The sequence below is a fragment of the Zootoca vivipara genome, chromosome 1 (genome assembly GCF_965207765.1).
Source record: "Zootoca vivipara chromosome 1, rZooViv2.hap1.1, whole genome shotgun sequence".
NCBI lineage: Eukaryota > Metazoa > Chordata > Lepidosauria > Squamata > Lacertidae > Zootoca > Zootoca vivipara.
This window is the reverse complement of record NC_142582.1, coordinates 24,414,194-24,435,615: the sequence shown is the minus strand read 5'-3', so window position 1 is coordinate 24,435,615 and position 21,422 is coordinate 24,414,194. Positions and strand designations below refer to the sequence as shown.

The 21,422-nt window shown below is 47.1% G+C and overlaps 2 protein-coding genes and 1 long non-coding RNA gene across 3 annotated transcripts in view; 1 reads left to right on the top strand and 2 right to left on the bottom strand.

The window, feature by feature from the left end:
- LOC148687503 (uncharacterized) overlaps window positions 1–9,165 on the top strand; it is a 53,753-nt gene extending 44,588 nt beyond the window's left edge. The window contains exon 5 of the long non-coding RNA XR_015946744.1: window positions 8,912–9,165. This is a non-coding gene — a long non-coding RNA (uncharacterized LOC148687503). The remainder of the gene's footprint in view (window positions 1–8,911) is intronic.
- A 3,446-nt stretch (window positions 9,166–12,611) lies between these two features.
- LOC148687501 (uncharacterized) lies at window positions 12,612–20,646 on the bottom strand. Its single transcript, XM_088660624.1, has 2 exons — window positions 17,883–20,646; window positions 12,612–14,466 (listed from the first exon to the last, which is right to left on the bottom strand). The coding sequence occupies exons 1-2, from the start codon at window positions 18,616–18,618 to the stop codon at window positions 13,883–13,885; spliced, it is 1,320 nt and encodes a 439-aa protein (XP_088516750.1). The 5' UTR covers window positions 18,619–20,646; the 3' UTR covers window positions 12,612–13,882.
- On the bottom strand, window positions 15,605–17,874 carry LOC148687502 (uncharacterized). Its single transcript, XM_088660632.1, has one exon. The coding sequence runs from the start codon at window positions 17,845–17,847 to the stop codon at window positions 16,996–16,998; it is 852 nt and encodes a 283-aa protein (XP_088516758.1). The 5' UTR covers window positions 17,848–17,874; the 3' UTR covers window positions 15,605–16,995.
- Window positions 20,647–21,422: the final 776 nt, after the last annotated feature.

The following is a 21,422-nucleotide window of genomic DNA, read 5'->3' as shown; positions in this document are numbered from 1 at the left end:
AGTGGTCTGAGGGAGAGGCTAACCAGAGCAGTAGGGATCTATGAGAGGGAAGACCCCACTGGTAGTAAGGTGGTGAGAGGCTTTGGAAAAAGTGCCCTGAGGTAACCTAGAGCCAAGCCCTATCTTTTGTGAAACTGGAGGTTTAATCCTGTTTTTGCTGAAAGCACAATGGGAACCACTGTCTGGGTGTTAGAGACTTGTTGTCTTTCACACCCTGCATTTCTATTTCAGCATTGGGGAAGGGGGGGAAGCAGGGAAGCAACCTTTGTTGATTCCCATCTGTGGATATACACGTACATACTGAAATACTAAGGGCTCAGATTTTTTATTTATTTATAATAATATAGATTGTATTGTAAAACAAAGACAAGAGAAAGTGGTTAGGTATGTGAGCTGCAAACCACTTGGAATTTCATAGGTCAAAGCCAGTGTCTGGGAATTGTGGCCAGAAGGCTACTGGAATCCATTTGAAGTCAAGGAGATATGTGCTCCAGGTATCATTCCTGTTAAGAGATGGGCGGCCAATCCCCCCCCCCTCAAATCATTTGCAACTTCCAGCAAGTTATCAAGGTAAGCCTGAAGCATGGCTTATGAACACTAGTCCAGCCTCAAGGCTTCAAAGGAGATGGTATATAAGTTGCCACAACAAAATCTCAAAGGAAAGAGCCAGAGTCTTCTCATCATACATATGGCAGTGTAAAGTGCTTCCGGCCTCTGCTGATGCCTAAAGCTCCACTAGATTTAGAAGAACCTAAAAGCTCTGATCTTGCGCACGGGTACATGAGAGAAAAAGTTCAATTGAACTCAGCTGCAATTTACTCCCGAGTAACCACATACAGTATCACATATAAGCACATATATAGTATCGGCAGCAACCACGCAAACAAAATCCTCTTTTGTTTGGATTGACGCTGTGCTCTGGAACGTTAGGGTTTTATCATTGTTGTTAACAAACCACCTGTGAAATTCTATTTACGGTACACTTTTACTCCTTGGGAACGGGCAAACAGATTGCGATTGATCAAGACCTTTTCTGGAAGAGTGGCGTGAAATTGCCTCCATGAACAAATGCAAAAGGGTCACAAACCCACCTAGTCTGCTGAATTTAATCAAGCAAACTTGTCTTCCAATGCTTGGTGTGTGTGTGTGTGTGTGTGTGTGTGTGTGTGTGTGTGTGTGTGATTGGGGGCTACTGTCAATGCACATACAGTGGTGCCTCGCTAGACAAATTTAATTCGTTCCACAGGTCTTTTCTTATAACGAAAAATTCGGCTAGCAAATCCCATAGGAATGCATTGATATTTTTTTTTTGCCCATAGGAACGCATTAATTGAATTTCAATGCATTCCTATGGGAAACCGTGATTCGCTAGATGAATTTTTCATAAAACGAATTCGTCTAGCGAGGCAACTTCCGCTCGAAAAATCCTTTTGTTAAGCGGAAATTTTGTTAAGCAGGGCATTCGTTAAGCGAGGCACCACTGTATGTCACTATGCAGACACCACTATGATGGCCTGAAGGTGGCTCAGTTGGTTAGAGCATTGTTTTGATAATGGCAAGTTTGTGGGTTCAATCCAGCTGCATTTTCCTGTATTGCAGGGGGATGGACTAGATGATTCTTTGGGTCCCTTCCAACTCTACAGTTCTATGATTCATTCTATGATTCTATAATACCAGAAGCTGCTATGATTCCTTGAATTCTATAACCAAAAAAGAAAAGAAAAGAAAAGAAAAAAATGTTGAGGCGCTAACTTTGCACAGTTAGTTAAGGAGCTTGGAGTATTTTTGGCACATTGTTAATTTCCAGTCCAAAGTCTAGTTTTCCCGTATTCTTAGAATTTTCGCACTATGCCAAAATAACTAATAATTAGCACACTAAACCCATTACAAACCTCTTAACACCAGGCAGAGAATACTTACGAATTCTCTGCAACAAAATACAAAACCTACTCATTAGCAATTATATTGAACGGTTTGCTTCCAAGATGCCACAATGCAGGCATAATTAGCCAATTAAGGAACAAAATAAATAATTATCAAATATAAAAGTGAAAGGGAGAGTGTGGGCAATTTCCCTCTGGGAACATAAATACATTTCCAAGAGTCCAGGCGACATTGGCAGCCCCTTTCATTGTGTGAAGCATCATGCTGATTTTTTTAAAAATAATAATAATAATACAGATAATTCTGCAGATGCATGAGAATTTTCTCTGCAGATATGGGGCAGGAATATTTGTGCATGCAAATAGCCAAATGCCCCAAAATCAGGCATGTATAATTTATTGGACTGGATCCAGACTAAACATGAACACTGATTTCCATGGATCTGCTCTTAAGCACGACTAAATCTGGATCCAATCAACAACTGTTGCTATTCCTTCTTGAACATGTTTCTGATCACATGGCACCGAAGGCAACATACAATCACTTTTTTTAAAAAAAAAAAACCAACAGATAAGCCAGCGTTTGCATTTTACTCTCCACCCTGGAGACTAGAACTGCATTCCCATGGCAGTTTATTCCTTTTCTCTAATGTTTCCCTGGCTGTAAATTTCCACATTATGTTTGAGCTTTCATATGACATACTATTAAAACAACTTCTGAAAATCTAATGGAATATAGCTCATGTTTAGTTCTCATTGTCCTGTTATTTGATTCCAGAATACAGTGGTACCTCGGTTTATGAACACAATTGGTTCCGGAAGTCTGTTCATAAACTGAAGCGTTCATAAACTGAAGCGAACTTTCCCATTGAAAGTAATGGAAAGTGGATTAATCCGTTCCAGGTGGTCCGCAGAGTACTTAAACTTAAGTGTTCATAAACTGAAGCAAACTTTCCCATTGAAAGTAATGGAAAGTGGATTAATCCATTCCAGACGGGTCCGCGGATTACTCAACCTGAAGCGTACTTAACCCGAAGCATGGGTGTAATTGGTTCCGGAAGTCTGTTCATAAACTGAAGTGTTCATAAACTGAAGCGAACTTTCCCATTGAAAGTAATGGAAAGTGAATTAATCCGTTCCAGATGGGTCCGCGGCGTCCGTAAACCGAAAATTCGTAAACCGAGGTGTTTGTAAACCGAGGTTCCACTATATATATATACAGTGGTACCTCGGGTTACGAACGCGATCCGTTCCGGGTCGCAGTTCGTAACCCGAAAAGGGCCCGAACCGCCGTTTTGTGCATGCGCAAAGCGCTATTTTCGTGCTTTGCGCATGCGCAAAGGCACGCGGCGCTTCTGCACACACACGCGTGGCGAAAATACTTCCGGGTTTGCGAAGTTAGTAACCCGGGTTGTTCGTAACCCGAGGTGTTCGCAACCCGAGGTACGACTGCATATATGTGTATATGTGTGTGTGTGTGTGTGTGTGTGTGTGTGTGTGTGTGTACACACACACACACACACACACACACACACACACACACATATGGATGTACTTATTTCCAGATGCCCAGACCTTAGTATTGCCCCCACCCCCTGCCCAGGTGTTGATCTTGGGGAAGTCACCCTGATTTGACAGATGTTATAAACTGAAACCAGGATTGACCCTGCCAAGCAATCAACCAGCAGATGGGTTAGATGATTCAAGATACACACCCAATACCTATGCCAAAGCCTACTGACATCGTAATCAACCAAGTTGTGGGTTTGGGGTGTAGAGCTAGTGTGGTGTAGTGCTTAAAAGTGGTAGACTCGTAATCTGGGGAATCAGGTTCGCGTCTCCGCTCCTCCACATTCAGCTGCTGGGTGACCTTGGGCTAGTCACACTTCCCTGAAGTCTCTCAGCTCCCCCTCACCTCACAGGGTATCTGTTGTGGGGGTGGGTGGGAGAAAGGAGATTGTTAGCCGCTTTGAGACTCCTTTGGGTAGTGATAAAGCGGGATATCAAATCCAAACTCTTCTTTTTCTCTTCTCTTTGTTAATCCTAAGATATTTGTCCTGTGTTTCTCACATCTCTCATGCCTGAGCCCCCACTGCTGGTTGGTTCACTGGGCCTGGGACTGCAAATCACAAGTGGGAAGGGGGGGTAGTTCTATGAAAGAGCACCCACCTTGCATTCTAAGGCACCCAGGGTTTATACCCCTGGTATGCCCAGGTAGGCATGGGAAAGGCTCTGTCTGAAGCCCTGAAATAATAATAATTAATAATAATAATAATAATAATAATAATAATAATAATTTATTAATACCCCATCCATCTGACTGAGTTTCCCCAGCCACTCTGGGTGGCTCCCAATCAAGTGTTAAAAACAATACAGCATTAAAAACTTCCCTAAAACAGGGTTGCCTTCAGATGCCTTTTAAAAATAGGATAGCTGCTTATTTCCTTGACATATGGTGGGAGTGCGTTCCACAGGTTGGGTGCCACTACTGAGAAGGCCCTCTGTCTGGTTCCCTGTAACATCACTTCTGGCAATGAGGGAAGGAACCGCCAGAAGGCCCTCGGCGCTGGATCTCAGTGTCCGGGCTGAACGATGGGGGTGGAGACGCTCCTTCAGTGTAGACAATGAAAGTGTAGACAATACAATATAGAGCCATATGCACCAATGGTTCTGCTCAGCCCAAGGCAGCTTCCTTTGTTGCATTCTTACAGAGAAGCAAGGCGACCAAAAAAGAAGCTTTGCTTCGTACCCCCCCCCCAACATTTCTCTGATGAAAATAGGAATGTCCTATTCAATAATAACAATAACGATATTTTTATTTATACCCCACCCATTTGACTGAATCGCTCCAGCCACTCTGGGTAGCTTCCAACATATATAAAAACATAACAAAACATTAAGCATTTTAAAACTTCCCTGTACAGGGCTGCCTTCTGATGTCTTCTAAGGGTTGCGTACTTACTTATCTCCTTGGCTCGGGGATCGCATAACTCCATACCTGCCAACATTTCTTCAATGAAAATAGGGGTGTCCTGGGGGAAAGTGGGGCTTTCTGAGAGCAAATCAGAAACTGGGATGGCGTCTGTAAATCTGGGACTGTCCCTGGAAAATAGGGACACTTGGAGGGTCTGTTGCTTGGCTATGCACCATCAAAACTCATTTAGAGGGTTAAGATGGTTGAAGTGGAAGCCAGCAGCCCAGTGTCTATTTCTTATTTCTTTTTAGTACCAGGCAAACTTAGCAGATGATATTTTGATTTAGCTGTGGGTGTAAGAGATTTTCCCCAGGCGCTCTCTTTTTATAGTGGTTATATCTCCCCCCCCTTTTTTTTGTTGGAAAACATGCTGCTTTGGGGAACAGGCAGGAAAGCTCTTAAAATGCATGAGGATTATTTCTATGACACATTCTATACAATAGACAGCCTCAAAATATGGTAATGCTCCTAACTTCCAATGTTTTTACAAAAGCCTCACTGTTGTCAAGCGGAAAAACGGCCGTTTTTAAAAGAACAAGAAAGCGGATTATGTACAGACTGCCAGCATTCATCTGTGATTTGTGTGAAGGATTTATAATGGCAATCCTCGGATCGCTCGCTCTGGAGAAATGAGGCTGCACATGGGGCAAGGGGTTTGAGGGCTGCCGTCTCTCTAACCTAAGTTACAACCGGATTTTCAAAAGTGAAGATGGACTTTGGGTCTTGATCAATCCTGTGGAATAGGATAGTGTTTTTTTTTTTAAGAGCATTCAGGTTTTAGTTCTGGTGAGAGAACTGGACTAAAATTAACATGCATCCAACTGGATAATAGAAATTAGTTTTCTTCTCTGGCTCTGTACTCTTTTAGTAAAATGATTAGGAATGGCAGAGAAATTCAATTCAGTTCACATTTAAAGGCTCATCAAACCAATCTGCACTTTCTAAAACAACATCAAAGGGGAACACAGCCATCCTTCAAAATCCACACTTCTCTGTATCTTGCAATGAAGTTATCCAGCCAAGAAACATGTACCGAGTGCATCTACTAGGATAAAGCGTGCATAAAAATGCATATATTTGGAAACTTGCTTTGTAAAAATGTGTGTATCAGGAGAAATCTGCAGTAAAATCTTGATAGAGACATTTTTTTTAATGCAAACTGATGTGGAAATGTGGAGAAATGAATTTATTATTTGAAAAATGTGATTCTTTGCAGTGTGGACCTCAAGTGCTTTTTTAGATCTGACCTTCTCTGTTGACAAATATCATTATGTCAACAGTTTGCTTTTGCTTACCTTTGCACTGCTAAATAGGTCAGGGATAGGTCAGCGGGTGGTGCTGTGGTCTAAACCACAGAGTCTAGGGCTTGCCGATCAGAAGGTTGGCAGTTTGAATCCCCCTGACGGGGTGAGCTCCCGTTGCTTGGTCCCAGCTCCTGCCCACCTAGCAGTTCGAAAGCACATCAAAGTGCAAGTAGATAAATAGGTACCGCTCCGGCGCATAGCTGCCAAGTTTTCCCTTTTCTCGCGAGGAAGCCTATTCAGCATAAGGGGAAATCCCTTTAAAAAAGGGATAACTTGGCAGCTATGCTCCGGCAGGAAGGTAAATGGTGTTGCTGTGCGCTGCTCTGGTTTGCCAGAAGCGGCTTAGTCGTGCTGGCCACATGCCCCGGAAGCTGTCTGCGGACAAACGCTGGCTCCCTCGGCCTGTAGAGAGAGATGAGCGCCACAACCCCAGAGTCATCCGCGACTGGACTTAACGGTCAGGGGTCCCTTTACAAAGGTTTTGCTTGTAAAGCAAATGCACCTTACTTGTAAAGTAAATGCACCTTACTTGTGCATTTGTTAAATGTATTGTTGTGGAGGTGATGACTTGGCAGGGAGCATCTCTGACGAGGCAATATTGTTGTGCTCCTGAAACAGTTTAAAGGGCCAATACTAGAATAGACACATCTAAGGTTGCAATTATAAGCATACTTACCACTAAGCAAAAAACCCTCGATGAAATTGATTCCCGAAATGATGTGTTCAGGACCGTGTGGTAAGAAAACAATATTATTATTGCTTTAATCAGTTAACATTCACCTCCAGTAGACATGCCTGTCCTTGAGAATGTGACCACCAAATGAAAGCTGGACATGTACAAGAGGTTTGAACAGCGTAGTAGCGAAAGCAGCAAATTAGCCATCCCTTGGATATTTTATGATTTTTCTGCAGCCTTTGACCTCTGCTTGAATGAAATAATTTAAATGGAAATGGACCTCTTAGCACAATATAGCGGTCGGCTCTAAATGAAAGGGGGGGCTTTACATTTTTTGTGTTTTCTTTATCTTGCAGTGACATTCGGGGATTGAACAAAAATAGCCAATTCAACTCATCCCTAAGGAAACCTTACGAAAAAGACAATGTTGTGCAAGGCTGCAGAAATATTGGCTTGCATCTAACCAAAGTCACTTGATAGTGGGCTTGTTTACTGGAAACTAACACAGGGTTGCTAACTTTTAAGAGGATTTTGTATCTGTGCCTTCAACAGTATATTCTTTTAAAAAAATACCCACCCCCCCAAAATTAAGAAGGGTGTAATGTTTATTTACCCTGTAATTTTCCCAATCAAGCAACTTTTAAAGGGAAAGGAGTGGATTGAGCTCCAATACCACCCCCAAGTCAGCTGGCAATCTGACCCTAACAGAATATTTAGGGTGGAATTCAACAAATGTACCCATACAGAATATTTAGAGAGGAATCGTTCCATTGGCACAAGCATTTTTGCTTGGCAGACAGAACAACAGATGTTGTCCCCCCAGTGCCCCCCTGTTCAATGGGTTCTCCTATCCCAAACAGATTTGGGAAGGGCACAGCGGGTGCATGGAGGAAGAAGAGGGGAGAAAGCCCCACTGCAGTCGCGGGGACTCATTGCACTGGCTCCTGCTCTGGCTCTCTACAAGTACCAGTTAAGCCACATATGTTTGGGTGGAACTTGCCACTGTGATGTCACCTCTCATGCCCATATATGCACATTCACTGAATACATTCTGATTGATTCAAGCTAACTCATCATCAGAGGAGTCCTATGCAAATTTAGACTGCTATTAAATGGAATAGGATTGCAAAGGGCGCAAGGCCATTTGATCCCTGAACAGGTTTGAAAAATTGCACTCCTTGCAAAATTGGAGACCTACCTGCCTTTGTCAGTATCACAAAAGCCTAGAATGTGGTGGTGGTGGCTAGATCAAGGGAAGTAATAGTACCACTGTATTCTGCTCTGGTCAGACCTCACCTGGAGTACTGTGTCCAGTTCTGGGCACCACAGTTCAAGAAGGATACTGATAAGCTGGAACGTGTCCAGAAGAGGGCAACCAAAATGGTCAAAGGCCTGGAAACGATGCCTTATGAGGAACGGCTTAGGGAGCTGGGTATGTTTAGCCTGGAGAAGAGAAGGTTAAGGGGTGATATGATAGCCATGTTCAAATATATAAAAGGATGTCATATAGAGGAGGGAGAAAGGTTGTTTTCTGCTGCTCCAGAGAAGCGGACACGGAGCAATGGATTCAAACTACAAGAAAGAAGATTCCACCTAAACATTAGGAAGAACTTCCTGACAGTAAGAGCTGTTCGGCAGTGGAATTTGCTGCCAAGGAGTGTGGTGGAGTCTCCTTCTTTGGAGGTCTTTAAGCAGAGGCTTGACAGCCATCTGTCAGGAATGCTTTGATGGTGTTTCCTGCTTGGCAGGGGGTTAGACTGGATGGCCCTTGTGGTCTCTTCCAACTCTATGATTCTATGATTCTATGATTCTATGGTGGGGAACACATAGACCGCAGAGTTGTAAAACACCTCCTTTAGTGAACACTCACATACAAGCTTGGGATGAAGTTATGTACAAATGTACTCTTCCCCTACCAACTGCTTCTGAAGTCTCATTTCACACTTAGAAAGCCAGGGCTCTGAAACAATCCCCAGTTTACCTGCCATGAAAATTAAAACAGCTTTACAGTGAGCAGCAGCTATTGAATCCGTGCTGCAAGCAAAACACAGAAGGTCACAATTCTGTTTTGCAGACAGTTCTAAATTGGCATTCAGGAGACCCGTCTTCCTCACATCCACGGTGACATTTAACCCTGTGCAAACAAGGTCTGGAGTCTGACTGAGAATTGCATAGAAGGTGACAGAAAAACGTTTTGACCACAGGTACTGTCTCTCCCCGCCCCCACTCAAAATGGAACTGAGTGAAATAATTCTCCCTTAGCTTTCATCACAAAATGTATGTGTTTTGGAAAAGATTGCATTGCTAGTTCTGAGAATTGATGCCTATACCTATATATGTTCCTCTCAAGGGCCGCTTGCAAATCAGTGAACTGCTGGAGGCAGCTTCTCAGGGGAGGTACCTTCAGGCCTTAGACCAGGCATCCCCAAACTGCGGCCCTCCAGATGTTTTGGCCTACAACTCCCATGACCCTAGCTAACAGGACCAGTGGTCAGGGATGATGGGAGTTGTAGTCCAAAACATCTGGAGGGCCGAAGTTTGGGGATGCCTGCCTTAGACTGACTTTGTCCAATCAAAGTGGCCATTGGATCTTCCAGACCCTCCAAGCTGTCCTGGTTTCTGATTTGATCCCGGAATGTCTCAGTTTTCCTTAGGATGTCCCTAATTTTACTGGAGAAATGTTGGAGGGTATAGAGTTATATGACCCCCGAGCCATCTGCAGGCAGCCCTGTATAGAGAAGTTTTAAAATGTTTAACATTTTAGTATGTTTTTATGTACTGTATGTTGGAAGCTTTCCTGAGTGGCTGGGGCAACCCAGTCAGATAGGTGGGCTATAAATAGTAAAATGATGGTGATGATGATGAAATAGGAGATCCCTATTTTCATCAGAGAAATGTTGAAAGGTATGATCTTCCTGAGCAGCGAGGAGTATTAACTATTTTCTATTTCAATTTAACCTTGCATGAACAACAAGGTCTTCCTGAGCTCTGGTGTGTTCCTGTATCCTTGGCTATTCTTCGCTCATACCTCCTGGTTTGTCCCTTGGTCCTGACTACTGTCTTGGCCTGTGACTCTGTGGATCAGCCCAGAATGCTGACAGAAGAAGCAGCTTGGTGGCGGTCATTGTTGCTTACTGGGAAGTGGCAGCAGGGGGGTTGGCTGTTGCAAATGTACTGACAGGAGTGCTGGCTTGGCTTTGCCTGTGCACTTGATGCTTGGAGCAAATCTATTTGTCAGAATGCAGCTTTCTGGAGCAAACGTATACTAACTCCCCCCTGCACTCCACCTTTCTTCTTAAAATGTGGTTTACCTGATCAGTTGACCTATCTTGAAACTTTTTTTAAAAAAGAATCTGGATAACTTGAAAGAGAGGTGTCATGTTGAATGTAACTTAAATTGATTGCATTGACCTTTATTTGAATTCTTTGCTTCAGCCAGGGGAAGCACTGTGAGAGTTTAACAATACAACAAAACCAGCAGGTTGGTGTTTTGTTTTGTTTTAAATTATTTCATATATATGTGCCACTTTTCCAGCAACTCGACTGAGCTCCAAGCAACGCATCAAAAACTTAACAAGTAATAGCATTCAATATATATAACAATATATAGTGATGTTCATACAAGGATGGAGTAGTGTCCAAACATCTTCCATCAGCTTAGATAAACACCAACATTACTTGCATTTTGGCACTTATTAAAAAGATTTCCCCAGTCTATTCTGGATACCTGATACTAATGGTTTGCTTGTGATTTTAATCTTGCTCAGGGTTATTAGCACTGTTTCACTTGTATTGCATTTCCATTGTTTGAAATCTATTTTTAAAATGCTATTTTATACCACCTCAACATCCGATGTGAACGGCAGTACAGAAATGTTTTAATAAATACAAATAACTAATAAATAAAATCCCAGGTTTTGTTACTGTTTGGCTCTCTGCTACCCCTACCCAAGAATTCAAAAATACTGTATCTGCTTAAAGAAGTCAAAGCTTTTGCAGAACAGAGTCCTGTTTCCCCCTTTGACCCTCTCTCTAGCTTGCTGGATTTTACAGGCTCCCACTTTTCCTCTCTAGCTCACATCACAGGAAAACCCTAAAACTCTACTTCAAAGGCTTTTGTTTTTCTATCTAATTCTGAGTTGAGGGAGGGGCTCCTCCCACTTGCCCTCTGCCACAGAGGCACTCTCTTTGTGCCCCTAACAACCCATCTTTAGTGGGTCATTACCAGGACAGCCTGGCTATTTCGGCAACTGAATTCCTGGATCCAGGAATTAGAAGTGGGGAAGAGGTAATAATTCAGCCTAAGCCATTCCCTGGGCAATTTCCTGGACACAAGACGCCAGCCTGGCTTGTGCTTTAACATGCTAAATCCAGTGTCTGTCACCCAGGAATTAGAGGGGAGGTCCAGGCACCCCGCAGACTCATAACAGTACATTTTTGCTCTAAGCATTTCAATGATGACAAATAAATAGACAGAATCAATTATACTCACAGCCTCGCCTTTTTTTTTGTCCACCAAGAAAAAAAGACTGCAATAGATCAATGAGGAGCACCGTAAGTTTGGCAGCTGACATTTAACTAAGCAGATGGCTCATCTGATAATTTGTTAGACCTTCTTTGACTTGGGCCTTCATGTGAGACCTTGAGAGACCTCCACAGGCAAGGATCAATCCTTCTCATATAATTACTGTTTCCCACGCCAAGTCCTTGGCATGCTTAGATTTAAATGTATTGTTATAGTTGCAGACATCCAATACAGGCTCACTGGCCTAAACTTGTAAATAACAAGAGAGCTGTGTTATATGCGGCAATGTGAAGTAGTACATGCAAATGTAGCATTTGCAGTTTTCTCTTAATGATGCCAGTCACTGTTGATTGGAGCAGTTAAACTGAAGATGAGTGGACAGGAGAACACTCATCAGACTCCTGAAGGAATGTCACATAAGGCTTGTCCTTACGTTACGCTTAACACAGTTCACAAGCTGCCTCTACACATGTACAAGTGTTTCCGTGAAAGAGTGGGCACTTCTTGATTTGTGCAGCTTAGCTACTGTGTACACAGGCTGTGCGCTCATTGAACATTACACCTGAACAAGGGTGTATACAGGTACAGACTGTACATTTGTTGAATATCATGTATGAACATGCAAATAGAAAAGGGCAAAGACATTTTCCCTGCCGATCCAGGGGCCACATCTCGATCTAATCTAAGTTACAGGAAGATAGATTTCAGCTGAACATTAGCAGCAACATGCTAGTGAGAGCAGTTTTACGATTCAACCAGCTTCCAGAGATTAGAGATGGACAGAGGAGACTATTTCCTTGCATATGTTTATTTATATGTCCTTTCCATCAATCTGTGTTATGATCTGGCAGGACGATGGGGAGGAGGAAGAGGATCCATGCAAAGGGTATAGCTGGGACTGGGACACACTGGTGCAAACTGGGGATGGGAAAGGAGGTACTCACAGGGTGGAACCAGAGCAGCAGGTTCCATCACCAGAAGGGCCCGTCTCCACAAACACAGTGGACTCTGAGGCATAGGGAGCAGTGGGAGGGGTGCTCTAGGAGGCTGAGGCAGGCAAAGGCCCACAACCCAGCTCCCTAGCTGACCAGGTGGGGCTCACTAGCTCTAGGAAGAGGTGTGTGATTCCTCAGCTGGAGTAGGCTTGGAGCAAGCAAGGGTCACCAGCCTCGTCAAGCCCGCATGCTGCAGTCAGCATAGGAAGTACAAAAGGAAGCAGAGCTGGGGTGCTGTGTCTACTTAGTTGCGATCCAAGACCTCCCAGAAATTCCCCCCAAAAACTCAGACAGACACATCATTTTAGGTTTTGTTTTTGGCATAATTTTGGCCACAACTTTATTTAAAATTACAAATTAATTTTGAGTGTTGGCCTTAGGCTTTGGTTAATCTTCTGCCCCACGATGGGACAGGACCAGCTCTGACTTCCTACAATAGGAAAGTCAAGTAAACACTACCTTGGTAGAGGAGATAGCTGCGACCAGGCAATCTCCCCCACCAGAAATGCTCCCCAAGGCTCGTGCTCTGTACCGGCCCCAGCCCCGCCCCATTGCGGGGGTGTAAGGACTAGAGCCCCGGAGCCCCAGGATTCCTTTAACGGAATACTTCTATAGAGCAGCACTGAGGGGCATGCACCTCCATGCCATGCCCCTCCCAAACTCATCAACCAAAGCCTAACCCGCCAACCCTAACAAGTTGTGACTATTGCTAAGCAGTAGGCGAAAAACCAGATGGCAACAGCCAATCAGCCAAATGGAAAAAATTCCTACCGGCCCCCGAATACAGGCGGCACCATAGCAAGGTCAACCTAAACCTGCAAGAAAAAGAGGGTGGGTGGGTGGGAGATTAAATCAATAGCAAGAATGGCGATCGTCCCAACACGCTGAGTATTTAAAGCCTTCCCCTGTCAATCAAAGAATAGATACATCCTATTTACCCCAGCAACTCGCCGCCCTCCAATCAGCCGCTCCCGGTGGGCTTAAGCCCGCCCCCCAACACCCACACTCATTTCTTAGAGGTCCGTTCGCAACCCTCATTAATCTTTATGTATTAATGAGCTTTGCGATCCAAGACCTCCCAGAAATTCCCCCCAAAAACTCAGACAGACACATCATTTTAGGTTTTGTTTTTGGCATAATTTTGGCCACAACTTTATTTAAAATTACAAATTAATTTTGAGTGTTGGCCTTAGGCTTTGGTTAATCTTCTGCCCCACGATGGGACAGGACCAGCTCTGACTTCCTACAATAGGAAAGTCAAGTAAACACTACCTTGGTAGAGGAGATAGCTGCGACCAGGCAATCTCCCCCACCAGAAATGCTCCCCAAGGCTCGTGCTCTGTACCGGCCCCAGCCCCGCCCCATTGCGGGGGTGTAAGGACTAGAGCCCCGGAGCCCCAGGATTCCTTTAACGGAATACTTCTATAGAGCAGCACTGAGGGGCATGCACCTCCATGCCATGCCCCTCCCAAACTCATCAACCAAAGCCTAACCCGCCACAGAAGCCGCAGGCTCCCGCCAACACTCAGAACCCTAACCAACTTTTTAAACCCCAAGCCACCGCCCCCAGCCACAAATCATTCCCTGTGGGAGACAGATGGACCCCATCATCACGATAAAGGGAGGTGGAGCAAGATTTAATCCCCGGGTGCCCGATTATCGACCCCCCCAGCTCAACAATCTGTTTTGAAACTGCACTGTTGATGCGCTTCCTCGTGCGTTCAAAAGCGGCATGACTAGCTGTGTCAGTGCTGCCGCGCCAGGCTCTGCGTTGTAGCAATTGTGACCAGAAAAGGTGCACCTTAGGCATCCAATTCTTCAAAACCACCAAGTCCTTTTTAATGGCCAACCGTAGGGACAGACAATCCCACTCGTGAAGATCATTTTCCCCCAATTGAATAACTAACGCGTGGGGTGGACCCTCCCTGAGAACCTTATCCTGCAGCAAAGGGAGAAGTTCCCCCCAACGCATTCCTCGCTGACCCATCCAGGAGACCTGCACATGTTGGGGGAGACCAAGTTGACGCCCGAAGTCAGTTTCACCGGCCCTTATGCCGGCCCAATAAACGATAGAATGGCCAGCCAACCAAATGCGCACCGGTGCAGGTCCTGGATGAAAACAATAAGGACAAAGAACATGTCAGCGACGCTTGCGCACATATGACTTGTAAGCCGCAGACTTCCAGCGACCCAAGTCCTTTATCTGATCAACAGACAGCCCCCAGTGTGCGGCAGTGGTGGCCGCCCCAATCCTGAATGAATGAGGAGCGTAATCAACGGCCTTACAACCGCAAGCCGCTATTACTCTCCTCATCACCCTAGCGAACTGCTGCCTGGTCAGAGGCGAACCGTCGAGATGCTTCAACAAGGGGCCATCCCCCGGGGGCCTGCCTGCTAAATATTTGGCCATATCTTTCACGGGACAGGGGCCCTTCTTGCCGGTGGCCAAGAGGCGCATCACAGCACCCCGACCCTGTTGGTCGGTTTTGGAACTCCTAATTGTCAAGTGCAATTTGGATGGCGAAAGACGCACGTCTTGTAAAAGAAGACCCTTGGAAGTCCCTGCTCGTGCTTTTTCAAAAACCACCTCTCCAACCCGCAGGGCCCCAAAAAAGGCCACGGCAAAGGCAGCGGAAAAAAGGCGCGCCTCATATTTTGACCAGCATACGACCCGCAACTGCGAGCGCATGCTAGTCAAAAGCTCAAAAGTAATAGGGTTTCTCTTAGCGCCACGGGGGGGGGGGGGCAAAGTCTGCCCCAACCCTCCAAAGCCTTGCGAACTACAAATTTAGCGCATGGGTCTTTGTCGAAAAATGATTTACTAAAGAAAGAAATGGCTGCAGAATGGAGTTTTATAGTCTGAGCCGCCCTCCCCAATTGAAACAGGTGAGCCAGATACTGCAACACCTGAGCGGTGGTGGGACGGACCGACCCGCTAACTGCCATGGACTGCTGTCTGAAGGACAAAAAATCAGTCCAGGCTTTCTGGTAGGCACGCATTGTGGAGGGAGATACAGACGCAGCTACTCCCTGCAAAACTAGGAGCTCCCAAGGTTCCACAGCCTTTCCGGGAAATATTCCGGCTGCGTCTGGGTGTCCGGAACCAGGGACCAAAATCGCTCCATCTGGAAACGGGACAAAGCATCAGCAATATCATTAGACAGTCCCGGAATAAAACGCGCTGTAAAAGCTATATTGAAACGTAAACATTGTAAAACGAAAGCCCTGAGAAGGGCCGATACCCGAGGGGACCTTGAAGATTGTTTTGCAAGGACGTCAACAACAGCATGATTATCTGACCAAAAGCAAATGCGATGGTCTCTGAAGTCCTCGACCCACAGGTGAACAGCCACAACTATCGGAAAAAACTCAAGGAAAGTTAAGTCCCGCGTGATGGCCGTCCCCTGCCACGCAGGAGGCCAGCGCTGAGCGCACCACCTGCCATTCCAAAATAAACCGAAACCTAAGGACCCAGCCGCATCAGAATTAACTTGAAAGTCGTTGTGCAGGGTCAAGACATCCTGCCACAAGGACACCCCGTTAAAATCATTCAAAAACTCAAGCCACATCCTAAGATCGGCCTTCTCGCCCTGGTGCAAACGCACATGCTGATGCGGGGAGCGAAGACCCACTGTGCGTTTGTTCAAACGCGCGCAGAAAGGGCGCCCAGGCGCCACAACTCTGCACGCGAAGTTAAGATGGCCAAGCAAAGACTGTAATTGTCGCAAAGTGACTTTTTAAACTGATAAAACCTCCTCGATGACGCCCTTCAATTTAACAATCTTCTCCGGAGGCAATGATGAAGTCTGGGCCACGGTATCCAATAGGATACCCAAATAGGTTAGCCTAGTAGTGGGACCCTCCGTTTTTTCACCGGCCAGGGGGACACCCAATTCTTTCGTGAGGGCAGCAAAAGCCTGCAACAGGGCCACGCAATCGCCCGTGTTAGAGGCGCCCGATAATAAAAAATCATCGAGATAATGCGTGACCCCCTCCAAACCGGTCCTAAAACGGAGGGCCCACTCCAAGAATGTGCTGAAACTTTCGAAGGCAGCGCAGGCTACTGAGCAGCCCATTGGCATAGCCTTATCAAAATAAAAGGCGCCTTCAAACTGAAAGCCCAAAAGCCAAAAATCACTAGGGTGGATGGGAAGGAGGCGAAAAGCTGACTCGATATCGCATTTTGCAAGCAATGCCCCGGGGCCAAATTTTCGCACTATTTCTACCGCATGGTCCAGAGAGGCGTACTTTACTGAACAAAGCTCGGGGGGAATCATATCGTTAACTGAGGACCCCTTTGGGTGCGATAAATTATGGATCAAGCGAAATTCCCCCGGAGCTTTTTTGGGAACGATGCCTAGGGGAGAGAGATGCAGGTTGGGGAAAGGAGGGGTCTCAAAGGGACCGGCTATGCGATTAAGGGCAATTTCCTTATCGATCTTCCTCCTTGCCACCCCCGACATCTCCCTCACCGACTTCTGGTTCAAAGGATTCCGCGCAACGGGACGCGATGCCACCGGAATCCGGAATCCAGAAGAGAAACCGTCCCTCAGGTAAGCTGCCGCTCCCGTGTTGGGATAACGATTTAACCATTCTAAAAGGGGTGCCAGCCTAATGGGAGAAAAGGCCAAAGAGAAATTAAGATCTATTGGAGGCTGCGGCTGCTGGGGTGGCTGGGGGAGCGGGGAGGGCAAGATGAGCCCCCCTTGAGGATGATTTGTAGCCCCCCCTTCCTCCCCGAAAGGGCCGCCGACCCCCAAAACAGGAAGTTGCGGGGTGATTCCCGCCGCAGCGATCACAGTGATGAGCAAATCTACAAGGCTGACGCTGACACAGCCCTTTGTTAAAATCCCAACAAACCAACTTGGAAACAGGCTTTTGGGGGGTCGCTTTTGACTTTGGTTGCTCAGTTGGCTTTTTCTCGACGAGCGGAGCCACGTAAGTGGTCCAAACATCGAGGTCTTTCCTGTCCCATCTTGCCGAATTAATCTTGGCAGCCCGGTGGCGAAAGCGTTCGTCATACGCTATAGCCGCCGCCTCGCCCGCCATTGTATATGCGGAGCGCACAATTGACAAATATACGATAAGGTGCACTGCCCGGCGAGGGTAGGCAGCAACTACAACACCTGCGAAGACCTGAAAACAATCCAGCCATCTCTCAAAAGTCCTCTCGACCTTGCGAGACTGGACCCCTTTTTTAGGTGCTGTCACCTGCTTACCCTGGACCGGGACCTCTTCCTCTGGGGGGGCCAGTTCAAATATATCTACGAAACGCCCATCAAGAATGCGAGACCGCAACCTTGACGACAGATGGCTGCCAGGGATGATGTCCCTGGCCCTATTTGTGGACACTGTGACCTCAGGGAGAAGTGTGCCATTCAAACAATCTTGCACCGCGCCGTAGCGTGCACGGTGAGAGTTGGCTCTACGTTTCCAAACCCAAAGAGGGAAGCCCCCAGCCCGTTCACCAAACCCCCAATAGAGGCCCATTGACGCGTCAGATTCCGCGTCAGAAGTGGACGAACCTGTCGAAGAGGTTGCGGAAGTGTCGTCCTTGCGACGCTTAGCTCGCTTCTTGGACCTCTTCTTATGACGACGCTTCCCGCCGAGCGAGGTCTTATCCGGCACAGGCAACGCGTCCTCGGCCGAGGACGTGGAAGATAGATCCTGCCCCTCTAGCGGAAGCGCCACCTGAGGAGAGACAACAAGAGAGGAGACAGGAGCGGGCAATGCCGCAGGTTGCATGGCCCCCCCTGACCCCAAGACACCCTTCTTCTTGGCCTGCTTTTTGGTAGGCCCACGGGCCTGCGGCACCTTCTTCTTACTAGCAACTGATGGGGGAGAAGGAAGAAGTACCGCAGGACCAACCTGTGTGGATGTCGTTATCACCCCTGAAGGGTGTACAACATTGTCCTCATCTGAGGAGGACAATTCGGGAGGGGATTCCGGAATTACTGAGGGGGAGGCAGCGTGGACCTGTGCCACCGTTGTGACAGTAGCGGAAGCCGCAGCTGACGTGGAGGCCGAAGGTGCACTTGACAATGAAGCTGCAGCCGTGGCAGTCTGCTGCATGAGCGCGTCCAGGCCAGAGCCAAAACTGGCCAAGGCCTGTGCATCACCAGCAATGCTGGCTAAAAAGGCCTGCACACGACCCGCCGATGACGTTGAGGGAGGAGAGCGAAGGGCCTGTGAAGGACCCTTAATAATCCTCTTCGATAGAGCCTCGCTAGGCGGCTGCGCGCCCCCTTGGCCTTCAGCCATGATGGAACGTCTGCAAGAAACAAACTAAAAAGGCAACAATAAACTACTAATGAATTAAGAAAATGCAAAATGAATCGCAAAATTGGTGAGAAATAAGCACTCACTAGATGTAACCCATACAATTGAGGAGGTTGAATGAATCGAGCTCCCACAAAATGGCGGCCGCCTATGAGGCACCAACAAAATGGCCGCCACCCAAAAGGATGACTCAGGAATCCGACGGGCCTAATCAGCGGCCCACCGTGGCTGAGACTGAGGCCCAAGGAAAAGAAATTAAAATCCCAGGTGCGATTACCCAGACCACCCACCAGAGGGAGCGTACAGCCGACAGCAGGGTGCTAGGTAACTAAATTCACCTGCGATGCAGGCAACCGCCACCAGAGGGAGCACTGGGCCCAGCCGCACCAGGCTCAGACCAGATCTGGAGTAGAAGGCTGCAGCTTTCCCTCAGGGGAAGCAGGCAAGCCAAAAAATTGAGGCCGAGGCCCCACAGGGGCCTACACCAAAAGGCCCCCTCACCGCCTCAACAGGCCCCCCCAAACCACCCACGGCAGACCCGGAAGGGGCCTAGAAGCCGCAGGTGCGCCTTCCCCCCCCGCCCCGAGCAAACAAGGGGCGGTGAGAGGAAGCGCTGACCCGTCCGCGGAGCGGATGGAGGGGCGAGAGGGGCAGCAAACGACGCCAAGAGAGGCCGCGGGCACCCCAGGCCCTGCACGACCCCACCCTCGATCTTTATTTTCGCGGGGGCCGCGCGATTCGACAGCGCGATCCTGGGCCTGGCTGGAGGCCGGCGCGAGCCTCCGCACGCTCCCGGAGGCGCCTCCGCAGTCGCAACAGGCGATCCCGCCGATCAGCTGTGCAGCGGGATCGCCAACAGCAGGGGGAAACGGGCGGCACGCTGGCCCACCAGAGGGGAAGCCCAAATCCAGCAACCCGTCCCCCAGGCACTATAACCCCCCCCAGCTAAGGCCCGAAGCAGCAGCGGGGGGAGGGAAGCCAAAAGCGGCAAAAGCCCCTGCAGCCGAGGCCGGGCTGCTGCGTTGGAGCAGAGCTCCGAAGCACCCACACCGCTAGCAAATTGCCTCCGTAGCCCGCTAAAACAAAAGTGGGTCCCAATATTCGGGGGGGGGGAGGGGAAGGGGAAGAATGAGGGAAAAAAGAGGGGGGGAAAGGGGGTATTTAACAAATAAAAGAAGGAGAGAATGGGATAAGAAAAGAGTTGAGAAAGGAGAGAACAAATCAGCAGTAAAACAAGGAAATTTCCAACCGTAGTTGAGCTCCAGCGACGTGCTCCCTGCTACAGATTAAATCAATAGCAAGAATGGCGATCGTCCCAACACGCTGAGTATTTAAAGCCTTCCCCTGTCAATCAAAGAATAGATACATCCTATTTACCCCAGCAACTCGCCGCCCTCCAATCAGCCGCTCCCGGTGGGCTTAAGCCCGCCCCCCAACACCCACACTCATTTCTTAGAGGTCCGTTCGCAACCCTCATTAATCTTTATGTATTAATGAGCTTTGCCCATGTTGATGGACCTTGATTTGGATGCTCCTGGACCTCTTTGGGGGACTGTGCTTTGGATTTGACTCTGCACTGCATGCTGACTGCTGGACTTCAGAGTTGGCTACTTGGATTGGCCTTGTACTGCATTTCCTGGCCTCCGGATTTTGGACTTTGCTTAAATGGATTGACCCCTGGACTTTGAACTTTGGATTTGGCATAGTGTCTTGCTGCCAGGCAGGCCAGGGGTTCAGGACAACCTTCCTTCCTTCCTTCCTTCCTTTCTTTTAAAAAACTGCATTGAAATTAGTATTACTTTTAATGTATTTCCCCTCTGGGGTAGACTCAACTAATTAGTTGCACTAGATCACCTCTCCTTCCCCTGTGGCACCCCAAAATTGGCTCTGGAGTGGGGTGGTGGTAGTAGAACCCCCAGAACACCACACGGGGAGAAGAGGGGAGACTGTTTCATCAGCCAAGCTGAAATGCTTATGTTGGTGGAACCTTCACCTTTGAGCAGCATTTAATTCCTCCCTCTATATTCCAGGAGCAGGAGGCTCTTAGGGGCACAAAAGCTACCCAAGGCTGACTCAGCTCCTACTGGGTGTTTCCCCATCCATCTCAAACCTCTGTTATCATTAGACTCATGTTTACTGCTGTTGGGCAGCGTTATAGGACAGAGGTAATAAATAAAGATGGCTATGAGTTATAACTGCCAAGTCAGACTGGAATGAAAGCTCATCCAAATGAAAAAGGGATCTGTAGTCAAATAGCCCAATGATTTATGGGCCACAGAACGGGCTTTAGTGTATATCAACATTTGATTCCCAAGGTTTATTTTAGTCAAATGCAGTTTGATGTGACAGCTCTGAAATGAAAAAGGTGTTCAGGCTGGCCAATGGATGATATATAACAAGAAAACATTATGCACTTCCAGGGGGATTTGTCAAATAAAGCATCTCATGAATATATTGCCTGTGTTCCCTTTTAAACTCTCTCATTGTAGAGCATTTAAATAAGGGCAAGCCTTAAAGAGTTTGCACTTTTCTCGTGCTGACACCGCTGGGGAAGAATCCTGTCCTGTTGATGAATTGCCAGCACAATTGGGAACAATGGGGGACGAATAAAACCAGGGGCCTTAGAAATATCTAACCTCCACTGAGCTAAGCGATCATAGATTTTAGTGATACAAAGACTACAGTAGGAGAAGAAAAATCCCCCTCTCTTCTCTTATGCTTTCCATTTCTATCTCAGGATCCAAAAAAGAAAAAGAAAAAAAAAGAAGTAAGGGCGAAGCTGCCTA

What these genes read in the sequence shown, in the direction of transcription:
- LOC148687502 (XM_088660632.1), bottom strand. Translation starts at nt 17,847, where the DNA reads ATGGGCCTCTATTGGGGGTTTGGTGAACGGGCTGGGGGCTTCCCTCTT.
- LOC148687501 (XM_088660624.1), bottom strand. Translation starts at nt 18,618, where the DNA reads ATGGCTGAAGGCCAAGGGGGCGCGCAGCCGCCTAGCGAGGCTCTATCG. An exon ending in TTCCGCAACCTCTTCGACAG is followed by an intron (nt 14,467 to 17,882) that starts GTTCGTCCACTT and finishes GTTTTCATCCAG; the next exon opens with GACCTGCACCGGTGCGCATT.